Source organism: Cyclopterus lumpus, chromosome 10, assembly GCF_009769545.1.
Source record: "Cyclopterus lumpus isolate fCycLum1 chromosome 10, fCycLum1.pri, whole genome shotgun sequence".
NCBI classification, from domain to species: domain Eukaryota; kingdom Metazoa; phylum Chordata; class Actinopteri; order Perciformes; family Cyclopteridae; genus Cyclopterus; species Cyclopterus lumpus.
Genome location: NC_046975.1, coordinates 13,819,306 through 13,832,024, shown reverse-complemented (window position 1 = coordinate 13,832,024; position 12,719 = coordinate 13,819,306). Strand labels below are relative to the sequence as shown.

Genomic DNA, 12,719 nt, shown 5'->3' with positions numbered 1-12,719 from the left:
ACACAAATAACATAAAGTGAAAAATGCTTTTGAAAATAATTACAATGCTACAGGACTCCCGTTTTGATAATCGAAAAAAGGAAAACAAATGTACACAAAAGTATATATTTATATACTTATATTCATTTGAAGGTATATGGCCAGGAGGGCAGTCGGGAAGGAGACCTTTGATACAGAACTACAACACTTTAAGGGAACAAAGAAATGAGCAACCCCAACCGCCAAACTAAATTGTACATCTCTACATTGAATTGGACAGGGTCATGTAATTCAGTGAAAAGTAGATACTCACATTTTTTCCATCCATGAAAAGAAGAAAGTGTATCAAAGTGGGGTGGGGAGCAATTTCATCTAGAATATTAACATTTTGGCTCTAAATGTTGTCTCTGTACAAAAACAAAGTAATAAAGAGTTTGGAAATAATAGCACCTGAAGTCTAACGTTCTTTTTGTTTGAAAACGCACCATTTATCTGACACCTGACCCGTGGCTTACCCCGATCACTTCATGCAACCTGCCCTTTGTTGGGGTGAGGTGTTGTTGCTTTGTCGATTGCCTTCTCACATTGTTTTTCTACCGTTTTCTACAACCACATCTACTCAATGTCCATGTACACTTATCAGGTATACCACTTAACTACGGTTGCATCCAAATGCCTTATAGAGCTGAACATACAACAGGCCATTCCATTCCCTCACTTTATAAGCAATGATGTCCAAAATCTGTTGCCTTTTAGTTGTCTTCAAAAAATAAATCTTAGCGCATAGTTGTTGTGCATAAAGCAGACGTCAAACTTCTAGACGTGTGCTCTCTTGAATCTGACAAAATATAACCATCTATTTAGAGCATCCACCAGTAGCCGATATTAAAAGGAGTTAAAATGATAAATCACAAGATAAATAAGACTTTATGGGAATCAGCCAAACAAAACAATGCATTTACACCCCAAAGATGAAACTCAAAAGTCTAACTCAAGGCAGGAGTTTGTGAGGAGTCAAGATCAATGTCCCTTCAAAGAGTTGAGCACTTGGTTATCCAAAGGAAGTGCAGTCTAATACAGAGAATTGATTGGCCATGTTCTTCAACTCCAGGCAAAAAAAAAAAGAAAGACACCTTGCTTTTTCCACTCCACATTAAATCCTCAAAGAACTGAAAAGGAAAAATGAGTCCCATTTTACGGTACATGAACATTTTTACATAATGTTAAAAAAAGAAATATTGTTTCAGCTGTGACAACCCCTTTCACCAACACCAGTTAAGTGAGTAAGCACTCCCAGTTCAGACCCCAGCCCTGCTTTAACGTGACACGGGTGCATGTGAACTTCCCTTGCTGCCTGTGTCCTTTGTGTGACACAGATTCACTGTTTGCCTTTGCACCTCAAATCCCCTCAGCAGTGAGAATAGGCAGATGCTTAGGAAATCCTCTGGATCAGTTTTTCATCCGACAGGCAGTAGAGTGTGTTGACTGACAGCTCGGAGAAGAAGGCCTCACAGGCTTTGCGGGAGACACCGTTACAGCCTCGCAGGTCAAGCAGGGAGATGCAAGAGAGGCGGCGGAGATACTTAAGACTAGTGTCTGTCAGTTTACTGCAACCTAGGAAATAAACAAAAACACACAACAATACTAGTAAAATTAAACTGTGCATGTTAATTCTTCCCAAAAATGTGCAATCGCCATCAATCTCTCACCTCCCAGGTTGAGTTCTGTGAGCGTGTTTCGTGTGGACGAGCCCACTGCAGTCAACAGGTTGATGGAATTGTCGGTGAGGCTGTTACAGTGGGAGAGGTCCAGTTTTGTTAAATGGGGCATGTGGCGAATCACCAGGCGCAGAGTGGCGTCGCTGATGTCCAGGCCTGCTAGTCGCAAACACTGCATGGTCCGAAACTGACTGCGATTGTCACAACCTGGAACAGAGGAGTTATTTGTAAGGAAGACAAGAAAAATAAGTTTTTGCAAGAGTTTGATGAGGAAATTATCAAAAAAGGAGTATAATGACAAGAAAGTCAGGAGTTATAAAAAGGAGGGAAACATAAGATCCTGAGGCTGCTCTTTTCTCACCTGGAGGGGTGACTAGATCCCTGATCTGAGAGTCTTTGACGCCATCTGCATACCGCAGGTCCAGGGAACGGAGGAGAGGGCAACCAGAGGAGCAGAGAGCTGAAATGGTTAACCAGGAACAACCTGCCACCATCAGATCCTTCAGCCCTGCAAAATCAAAAAAGAGATTTCAATTAAGTGTTTAATGTATGTAGGTAGAGCACACCACTGATTGGTGGATACATGACATATTGAGAATTAATTTATAAAACTCAAAAATAAACATTAGAAAAAATTGATATGAAACTAAATAAATCCCTACTTTGTTATTGTATAATCTTGTTATTTATTTAGGTGATTCTTTTGTTTCATATTGAATTGCATTATATTGACCAAATTGAGTGAAGCAGTGTGTGTGTGTGCGTGTGTGTGTGTGTGTGTGTGTGCACCTGGCAGGCGGCCAACAAGCCAGTTGAGCTGTTTTTTAGAGATGTTGGTCCATGACAGATCCAGTGTGATCGGCTGTCTCTTTGTGATGCCCGTTAGGGCCTGAGGAGTAATGGTGCGTTTGATGCTCAGGTCAATCCGAGCCCAAAGCCGCTTGTCTAAACACCTATGAACAAGCACACATACATTCATAGTTATCTATTTGCAGAGCGATATGATCTACTGACCCAACCAATATCACTATGGAGTTCGTAATAACATATACAAATTAGGGATGAGTTTGATCAAGTTTTTAATTAAATCCCCCCTCCCGAGATGCGAAATGGAACCGGCTAATGAAACCCATTCCTAATAAAAACATCCGCAAAAAGATCTTACCATTTGTACCAGTTCTTGCAGACAGCCATGCAGACGCAGAGATCAGCTCGACTTAAGTAACGGAAGACAGATACCCACACCTCCCTCTCACAGCCTGGTCCGCTGCCACTGTTCTCCCTGTCTGCCTCGCTCCCCCCTTCCTGCAGGGCGGACAGAGGGATGCGGAGATGGGGAAGCTCAGATGTTGAAGAGGAGGCGCCATTGCTCAATTTAGCAGGTCTGCTGAGCCTCTCTGGGTGGGAGGTGCGAGTGTCTGTGTGTCTACTACGAGTGTAAGGAGGTGTGTGCCTACTGGAGTGTTGATCGGGACAGGGGGCACGGTTTTTAATGGGGGGTCTGGCGAGGATTCTGGTCTGGTTGTGTATTGTGGAAGCTGCAGTTTGAGGGGCGATGGCTTCCAACTTGGGGACAATGGCTGATGGGTCGTATTTGGCTTTGGTTGGCTTTTGGAGTGTCACTTTAAGAAACGAGCCCTCTTTTCCCCTCGTTTCACTGTCCTGCTCCATCTCCTCCTCCTCCTCGTCCTCCTCTGCACCGTTTTGGTTGGCCACCTCGCTCACTTCCTCTTCTCCCTCTTTGGTTGCCCGTCCTCCTCGCCTTGACTGCGGCTGGTTCTCTTTATCCAATCCCCTCCCAATGTTCTGCCCTCTCTCCTCTTCCTTGTCGTCATCGCTGCTGGTGCTGCTGCTGGTGCTGTTGTTGTTGTTGTTGTTGTTGTTGTTGGTAGTAGTGGTGGTGGTGCTGCTGCTGCTGCTGCTGCTGCTGCTGCTGCTGCTGCTGCTGCTGTCCTCGCTCTCCTCCTTCTCCAACTGTTCATGGCTTCTACCACCTCTTATCCCTCTTCCGGCTCCTCCTCCCCGCAGCCTCACCCCTCTCCCCCTCCCTCTGCAGGGCTCTCCTGTGGGCTCAAGTACCAGACCAAGGGAAGACTGTTGCTGGAATGAATCAGTCCCTCCTGAAGAGCTGTGGTAAGAGGAGCCACTCGCCCAGGTGGAGCCCCGGCCTCTGCCCTGAGAAAGTCTGCTGGTTGGAGAGCGCAGCCGGGACAGCACCTTGGAGCGCAGCAGCCGGGGAGAACGCTCGAGAGACGACTGTTTCTGTTGGAAAGGACAAAAAGGATGGCTCGTGGTTAAAAGGCATCTTTGGCAAACCAAGTTGTTTGGAGGAAACTACCTCCTGGAATACCACATATGCATTATAGTATTTAAATGCAACACAGAACATTACAGAACTATATGCTTACCGTTAGGATTTTGCTGCGCTCTAGTTTTATCTGAAATAAACAGAAAAGGGGTGAGGGAATGAGATTTATTTATGTATTTTTTAAACACACACACACACAGAGCACATTTCAGGGTGACTCCAAGTTTTATCATGGAAACACTTTGAAAAGGTCTTTTTAGATTCTATAAGATTGTAAGTGACTAAAATCGATCAAAAGAAATGTCAAAACAGAAAGAATTATGGCTCGCTGAATATTTCCTACTCTCGCAAAAACTGAATTTTCAGGGCATCAAACGCTTTCAGACTTCTAGAACTAAAAAAAAAAAACGTAACAACTAGACTACCGCTAATCAAAGAAATCTAAATATTTATTTGGAAATGCAGACATGCTGAATTACCTATATGCTTTGAATAAAAAAAAACTGTCTTGATCATGAAAACATTCAACAAATGTATATCTAAATTCACTTTACCCTCTTCTTGAGTCTGAGCTCCAGTGCATTTGCTCTTTTGCGATTCTGTTGATGCTGCAGTAGAAGTTTCTGAGACGGTGGTGGTGCTGTGGATCGTGATGAGGATCTGCTAGGTTTCCCTTGTCTCACCCCTTCACCTACACCAATTCCCTCCCGGTAAGCAAGTTTGGACACTGGCAAGGAGGTTGGCAAGGAGGTTGAGCCCTCCGACTCCTCACTTTCCTCATCGCTGGAAGACTGGTGTGGGAAGGTCGGGAGGAGATGGTTGATTGGGTTGAAGAAGAGAATGTGTCATTTTAATTTGAGAGAGAGATAGAAAGATAGAGATAGAGTGTAGATATGTACCTCCAAGTCTTTGCCTTGGTAACATTTGGGACATTCCCAGCAGCTGGGCAAATCTTTATTGATCTTCCCTTCACCGGGTTCCTGAAACAGCAAACAATTATCAAATCAAGACCTGCACATACAATTTTGAAGGCAACAAAACAAACCATGCAATACTGAGTTAATGTATTCACCTTTTTGCTTTCCCGATATCTGAAGTTAATTACCTTAATGCATTGATGATGGACAATCTGCGAGCAGACAGTGCACTCCATGAGTGAGTAAGTGCTCGGATTTGATTCATCCAATTCCCCTTCTCCACATATGGCACATCGCGCTGTGTTTGGCAAGGCAGGCTGGAGGCCGAAATAAAAATATGGAAATTTCAATGCAATGGTTATACACATTATTGTGAATCACACGCACGCGGCGAAGCAAAACAATACAATACAATTGTTACACTGGTATTCTTGAGATCTGACAATCTCCATTTCAGAATGAAGAGTTTTGGAGCTGTAAAAGAATCTCACTTGACATTACGAGCCACCGGCTCTCCTAGTGTACACTGTGCTTACAAGGACAGATGGGCAGCATTATTCCACACATACAAAGAAGGGTATGAGACTCACTGCTAGACACCGTCTCATGATGCAGCCCTTCTTCATTCGTCCGGGGCCACCAAACTTCCTCATGTCGTGGCAGTACTGGCAGGTGCCACACTCCTTCCGGCAGCAGGCGCCACAGTGCTTACACCTCACCCGCCTGCGCCTCAGGGCAGAGATGGAGGAGCGTTTGGTGGGCCTCTGACCCAAAGGCTTGTGGAGGGTCGGGCCCAAGCGAGGACGGTGAATGACAGGAGGAGGGGGAGTGGGAGGCTGGTACCATGACGGCTGTAAAAGGGACATCAGCAGGAAAATTAAAGAAAAGCTTGGTTAGAGCGGTGTACGGTATGAGGACTTGTTTGATGAGCCTGAATCAAGTGCTTAATAATTTATAATGAATGTATATTAATAATGTAATGTGAAAAATAAACAATATATTTAATAAGTAAAAAGAATAAACATTTTCTCTCAATTACACCGACAGTGTATTTATTAAATAATTATAGATTAAAACTAACTGAAGCACTAATACAATTTAAAAAATGTTGGCGAAATGTGACAAGTTTGCATGCCTGATATGGATGTTGTTAAGTATATATCCAAGCTTGCTGGACGCTTGTAAAAATGTGTTCTCTACTCACCCTTTCGGGCCACTTGACAATGGGCTTTCCAGTGTAGGACAACTTAGGGTTATCATTGGAATGCTCTTTCAGGAGAGTCTAGAAGTGGAGAAGAGAAAAGAAGTAGCAAGACAAAAATAACACACATACCATGGCACAGAAACCCAAAAGCAGTAGTTCATTGAGATGAAATGCACAAGGAACCCACCCTCATGTCTTCGAGCAAGGCTGCAGCATTCAGGATGCCTTCAGGTACACACTTTTTCTGGTCCGACAGCTCCTCTAGCTTCCCTAAGAGGTTCCACAGTCCCTCCAGCTCAAAGGGAGTCAGCATGTGCTGAGGTTGAGCAACTTCAGCTGTCTCTTCTTCAACTTTTTCCTCTTTGATTACGATCTCCATGATTTGAGTACTTTCAACTCCATTAGCTGTGCCATTCTTGGTTTGATCATTGGTTTCAATGTCAGGCTGTGTCAGTCCTGAAAAGAGTGATGGATTAAGTTATAGGTCTGTGGAAAGAAGAGACAAATACAATTGAGGACAGCAATGTTTTATTGTGTTTATTCATCCGTACCTATGCCAAGGGAGTATTTCTGGAACTCAGGAGTGAGGTGGGAGATGTTGGTCTGACAGTAGAGGTATCTCTCCAGGACGTACCAGCACATCTCAAAGTAGAATGGGTAGCGGAACTTTGCTGGCACCTAGAGGACAGAAATAGGAAAAAGAGAAAATTGCTTAATATTTTTTGTGTCTAAGTTTTGTCAAATACCAGAGAGAAAATAAAATGTTTACTTTTTTTGTGAATTTATACATGAAAACATAACTTATGCTTCTTCAAACTGCTCTTAAGTAACTGAACTTTGTTGTGGTTTGCACTTCTACTTAGGAATTGGGGAAAGTAAGATGTGGCTGGAGTCCGGAAACAGCTGTTTGCTTCCACTAGCCCACAGCTGATGTCTGAGCAACCAACTTGTGTTTTAGCAAAATTCACAAAAAATGTTTGCGTCGTCTCCCAAAGGACCAAAGAAGTGGGAGACATGCCTGTGATAAGAGATACCATAAACCCTATTATATGACTACTTAGATTGAATTGTGCAGCCTTACATACCAACTCACCAATCCTATACTCAGTAGCAACTACCACACAGGCCTTATTTGGTGGATTGGAACAATGATATGATCAATCCACAATAAAAACGTTTCAATGCAAGTGTCATTCTAAAATGTAGTGTTTTCACTATCAATTGAACTAATTCCCACTTAATTATTTTAAAACCTTAAATCACAGTTACTTACGTACTAATGAGTTCTACTTAATGAGCTATACAGATTTTCAATTGAAAAAAAGGGAGCACTGGTATTGTATCAGATTGTTACTCTATTGGGCGATACTCCAAATTAGTATGTCAGAGAAATAAGACATAAAAAGCAGTGCATCACTGTCTTTATGGCTGTTAAAAATAAAACATTAAAATCATTTTATTGAGAAATGATTATGTTTTTCTATTAGGAGGTTTTCCACAGAATAAGACTCTGCGTAATAACACAATCTGAAGCAATCAACAATGCGTGTCAGGAGGACAGTAAAAATAACAACATGCTCACCCTTGTACGATCCTCAATGCTGTAGATGTTGAGCTGCATGGGGATGTTGAAGCTGTGGAGGAAATTTCCCCCAAACACCAACGTGTCCTCTGGTGTGTACACGGCATGAATCCACCCTACAACATACAAAACACAGGATGTTGAAGATATGTAGTGATCAAGTGTGTTGTTTTAGTTTTTTAGTTTTTAAAATAGGGCTGTGTGTCACAGCCTTATTACAGGAACATACCTGATGGGATTATGAAGGTGTTGCCTTGCTTGAGCTCGATCCTCTGACAGTCATAACACTTGTCCCCCAAGAAGATGTCCCCTTGTTTTCCTGATAAAACCCAGTTCTCATACATCTCCAGGTTCGGCGGTGTGGGTGGAATCAGCCAGAACACCTGCAGGGATCACGGGTGAAAGGTCATGTTGATGGTCTGAGGTCAACAAATACTTGCATCCATGGCACTAATGTCTATTAGCGGGACGTTAAGAAAGTTGAAAACCAAGATGCAGTGTTAGTCCACATTGTATTCTCATAGCTTGAGGGGAAATAATGTCTGTCTCTCATTACAACAAAAAGTGTACATTGAGTCACTGCAGGTAGACAAAACTTCAAAATCTAGAATTTGTGTGTGGCGGGACATGCATACTGACCTTTCCACCTCGCAGGATGTGGTACCACACTGAAGTGCCTCCAAAGTCAATGTGGAAATCTGTGAAGCAGCCCTGCACACTCATGAGACAGTACCTTTTGAGAAGTAAAGGAAGGACATAAAAAACAATGAAGATTTTTTATTTTTTATAATCTTAATATCTTCTCTATAGCATAGCAAAGAGCTCTGGTTTACTCACTTCTGTACTTTGGGATAATGCATGTCTATGATGGCATTAGTGGAGTCTCTCTGTCTCTCCTTGAGATGGCGGGGCCACATGTTGTCCACCCAGTCAATGAGGTCCACCTGGACAATTAGGAGAAGACAATATATGTATTTAAAAAGTATGCTCCAAACCCAGTTTAGGGCCAAGTCAGAACCCAATAGCCATCAAAGTAGTCATTAAATTATTTGGATAACTAACCTGTCTTCCTTAACTACCTAAAGTGTGATTTTTCTCAATTGTTTGTGACTTACATGTGTGTGAATAAGAGTTATAAAATAGCATTACCAATGTGAATATCTGACTCGTTGTAAAAGGCTGACAAATAATATTGTGTTTATTCTCACCGAAGCCGGACGTTTGACCAGATTCTCCAGCCTGGTGTGGCTGAACTCCAGGCTGATGACGTTGTAAAGTTTTTCTCTTTCAGATGGTGGCGTTTCATAGTAGCGTCGCCACTGAGCCATCGACATCTCAATTCCCTTCTGGGTGTTCACGTCCATTACGTCTACAATGCGTCGACTACCTGTAAGATAATTAAAAGGGGGTGCCCATTGTAATTAAATTGTCCTGGAATATACTCAATATTCATTCGCATTGTGTGTAATACCCATTCATTGTAATTAAAATGCCGAGCAACTATAGCCCAACGGATACTGGTTTTAAGAGGTCAAGATTGATTGATTTTTTTTTTTTTAATATAATGTTTTTACATGAACAAACACCTTTTTTATGAAAGAAATACTGAGATACATACTGAACGGGACACTTAACAGTTGAAAGGCCTAGTTTATCAATTCCTTTAAGTTTTTTCTTGTTACTGATCAACCGGAATATTCACCAAGTTATTTGTAATACGGTAATATCGTTCTATAAGACTAGCATTTTGTGTCATTTACACGGAAAGGGCATAAAACAGGAACTTACCAACAAACAACTTGACATCACTCACACTGAAGTCAGGGTCTGGCATTCTGCAAGAGAGAGACAAGTCCAATGTAAATGTTTACATTTATTTTTAATCTCCAGACAAAAACTGGTTTATTAGCATTTGATTTGGAACTAAGTTATAACTCTCCATACGAGAATCAAAACAATTGTGTATATGTTTACTTCTTTTTTTTTTTAATTAAAGAATGCGACTGACTGTATGCCAAGGCCGTCAGCGTTGTCAAAGATAATGGGGTCCCTGAGTCCTTCTCTCTGGATGTACTCAAATGTGAAATCTAGAAAGGAGACACACACACAGTAACAGTCAAACAACACATACTTGCATTGGGGAGATAACAACGTTATGACAACACTTATATTAGACACTATGAACTTGTACAGACACTGTGATCCAATCAGTCTAAAAAAAATTGCAGTATAAAACCATACAGTGTGTAGAACAAACCGTTAGCCTTAGTTGCCTTTTCATGTCATCAGATATGTTCAGGCAAGGTTTAATTAAAAGTTATATTCCAAAAACTCTCCTGGAGTTGAAACCTCTCACCTTTACCCTCCATGTTTTTGATCAAGTCAGACTTAAACCTGACACACTGCAACTTCTCGTCCAGGTCGAACATCCGTTTCCCTTCAATTTCATCGTCTGAGATTCCATCATCCTGGTAGCGGCGTCGCGTCCCTGTACGCTGAGTATAGAAGATGATTTCTTTTAACATCTACATCAAGTATAACAATATGTTTTGTAGTGAGCAACAGAAAGAGGACATGATGAGAGAGTTGGAACAACTGGCAGTGATAAATATGCAATGTCTCGTTGTACAAAAGATATTTTAGTGCCATGACAAAGCTACCAGACAGCAATACTGATGCAAACGTCAAATGAAACCACGAAGCAGCAGAACTAGTATCACATCAATATGTTTTCAGCAAACTACACATGGTATTTTTTTACACAACCAAAAGCAAGCACATTCAAAACTAACTGAGGAGGAAAAATACCAAGAAACTGCTTCATGCATTTTTCAAATGTTCTCACTGGAATTAAATTGCTAAGATATGAGGGGACACCCATGGGAGTTTTCCCTAATATGTCGGTGCTAAAATGGGACTAATATTAGTTGTAAAATGTACTATTTCACCTATCACAATAAATCAATCCAAGCAGATCAGTCAGCCATATACCAAATACCAAAGTCCATGTGAGAACCAAACAGCATTACAATAGCAGGGGTTAATCTTCCATAAACTGCCCCCCCCCTCCCTTTTCCCCCGTCCTACCATTCACCCTATGCAGCACTGCTTGGCTAGACAGATGGATAAAGCACAACACCCCCGTTCTCAGATCTCCCCACCCCCATACAATAAATGTAGCATTATCTAAAGTCTGATACTCCTCACTTTCATAACTGAGCACTGCACAGGAGCTATTACTTCACAACTCAAATCAATGTAAAACTATGAAAGAAACCCATATGGTTGTTTAAAATAGAGTAATAAAAATGACAAAGGGAATAAATTAAATTAAGCAACACATTATTGGGTGCTTTTATTAAGCTTTGGTGTTTTCGACAAATAATTCTAGACACGCTTTCCCAAAGTAAATCAACAAAGGCTTTATTACATATCTATTAAGAAATGTATATTTGGATCGCAACAACCACTAGTATTAGAAATAAATATGCGAGTACACACTGAGAAGTATGAAAGCACTGAGTAAATGACTTAACCAGGGGATACGATTGTTAGGAGGTGAATCAAGGTCACAGCACAAATACTCAGGTTGGACAGTGAACTTGACCGTCTCTTGAACCCAGTCTCCATCGACAGGTTCATTACTGGTATTATCGTGGCACACAACAGAAAGCATCACTGCCGTGGCACAATGTGCCCCAACAAAAAGTGGGCCATTCCAACCAACTATACGATGATTTTAATTTAGTGGACTAAAAGGGCTGGAAAAGGGCTAAACAGCTCTCACACACACACACACATCTTGGATGAGACACACCAAAACACATCACAAAACATTGCAACGGTGAAACACAACACAACGGTTCCGGGAAGCAGTTGTGTTCAGTTGACGTTACTCACCAGGCGTTTGCTGTACCGCGTATGAGGGTCCGCCATAATCTCTAGAAGACAAACAAAGTATCGGCAGCGACGTTAAATTACACACATTAAACAGTCACCTGGAGTTAAAACGTCCCGGTGTGTGTGTGTTTTGTACATTCTGTCGGACACAAACACACCTCTCTCCGAGTAGAGCCTAACGTTAGCAAGAAAGCCTCGCTAACGTTAGCAAACATTTTTGCCTGAGGTTCGCGACGCGACACAAAACATTTACGCCGAATTTGCGTCGTCGTGTGAAGACAAGTGCCGACAGACACGACGACTTTAACAATGAATTCCCCGGCCCAGCGTGTCTATTTAAAGACAGTAGTTGTCGGCTACCGTGAACTAGCTTAGAAGGCAAACCCTTTCTTAAGTCGTCGGCTAACGTTGACGCTCGCGAGCTAAGCTAGCTGACGTTCGCCTCTGAACCGCAGTTGGACGCTTCTTTATCGTTACCTCTGCGTCTTGGCTCCTTGAGCCGGAGTGGTGAAAGTGATATGTCCCGACTAGAGCGTCTGAGGTCTCTCGGTAAAGTTTCTCCCCATGATGTGTGACAACAGCTGTGTATATTGTTGTGTTTATTATTGTGCGATAAAGTTAGAAGGATCCGACGCTCCGAGCCGCCATTTTCAGCTGGTGAGAAAACACACACACAACACACGAACTGAGAAAAAAAAAAAGAAAGAAAAAAAAAAAAGAGGCTCGTGGCCACGCCCTCTATTTACTTCTTGGCTGCAAGTAATTAGCATTCAAACACTCCCATTGGACAAAACACGTGCCTTTTAAACATGATTAGAATATGTTAAGATACAAGTGTGCTCGGTTTGTCTTCCCCGGTTTGACGGTGATGGAAGAAATAGTCCCTGTATGTTCACTGTAAACGTACCTGCAAGGTAGTATTTGCAACAAAATTTACTTGAATTATTAAAATCTCTCATTAGAAAAAATTGCCTGTGTTTATTGGATCATCATTTAGCATAAGCAGTATTTTATTGTTGAAATAACTTAGCAGCAAATGTAGTTAGTTACTTTACATAGTTACTGCGTTTTCATATATATTTATGAATACGTTATATGTACTACACCTCTG

General features: G+C 41.9%; 1 protein-coding gene across 1 annotated transcript; it reads right to left on the bottom strand.

Annotated features, from left to right (window-relative positions):
* Positions 1-308: 308 nt before the first annotated feature.
* Positions 309-12,317, bottom strand: kdm2ab (lysine (K)-specific demethylase 2Ab). Its single transcript, XM_034543088.1, has 23 exons — positions 12,086-12,317; positions 11,609-11,649; positions 10,065-10,203; positions 9,717-9,795; positions 9,497-9,543; positions 8,917-9,095; positions 8,546-8,652; positions 8,348-8,441; positions 7,938-8,091; positions 7,709-7,824; positions 6,678-6,804; positions 6,314-6,582; positions 6,127-6,204; positions 5,513-5,773; positions 5,111-5,239; positions 4,905-4,985; positions 4,560-4,796; positions 4,106-4,135; positions 2,863-3,959; positions 2,487-2,650; positions 2,059-2,205; positions 1,689-1,904; positions 309-1,593 (listed from the first exon to the last, which is right to left on the bottom strand). Exons 2-23 carry the CDS (start codon positions 11,642-11,644, stop codon positions 1,412-1,414), a joined length of 3,969 nt encoding a protein of 1,322 aa, XP_034398979.1. The 5' UTR covers positions 11,645-11,649; positions 12,086-12,317; the 3' UTR covers positions 309-1,411.
* Positions 12,318-12,719: the final 402 nt, after the last annotated feature.

What these genes read in the sequence shown, in the direction of transcription:
- kdm2ab (XM_034543088.1), bottom strand. Translation starts at nt 11,644, where the DNA reads ATGGCGGACCCTCATACGCGGTACAGCAAACGCCTG. An exon ending in ACATCCTGCGAGGTGGAAAG is followed by an intron (nt 8,092 to 8,347) that starts GTCAGTATGCAT and finishes TGATCCCTGCAG; the next exon opens with GTGTTCTGGCTGATTCCACC. An exon ending in GGATCTAGTCACCCCTCCAG is followed by an intron (nt 1,905 to 2,058) that starts GTGAGAAAAGAG and finishes CCTCTGTTCCAG; the next exon opens with GTTGTGACAATCGCAGTCAG.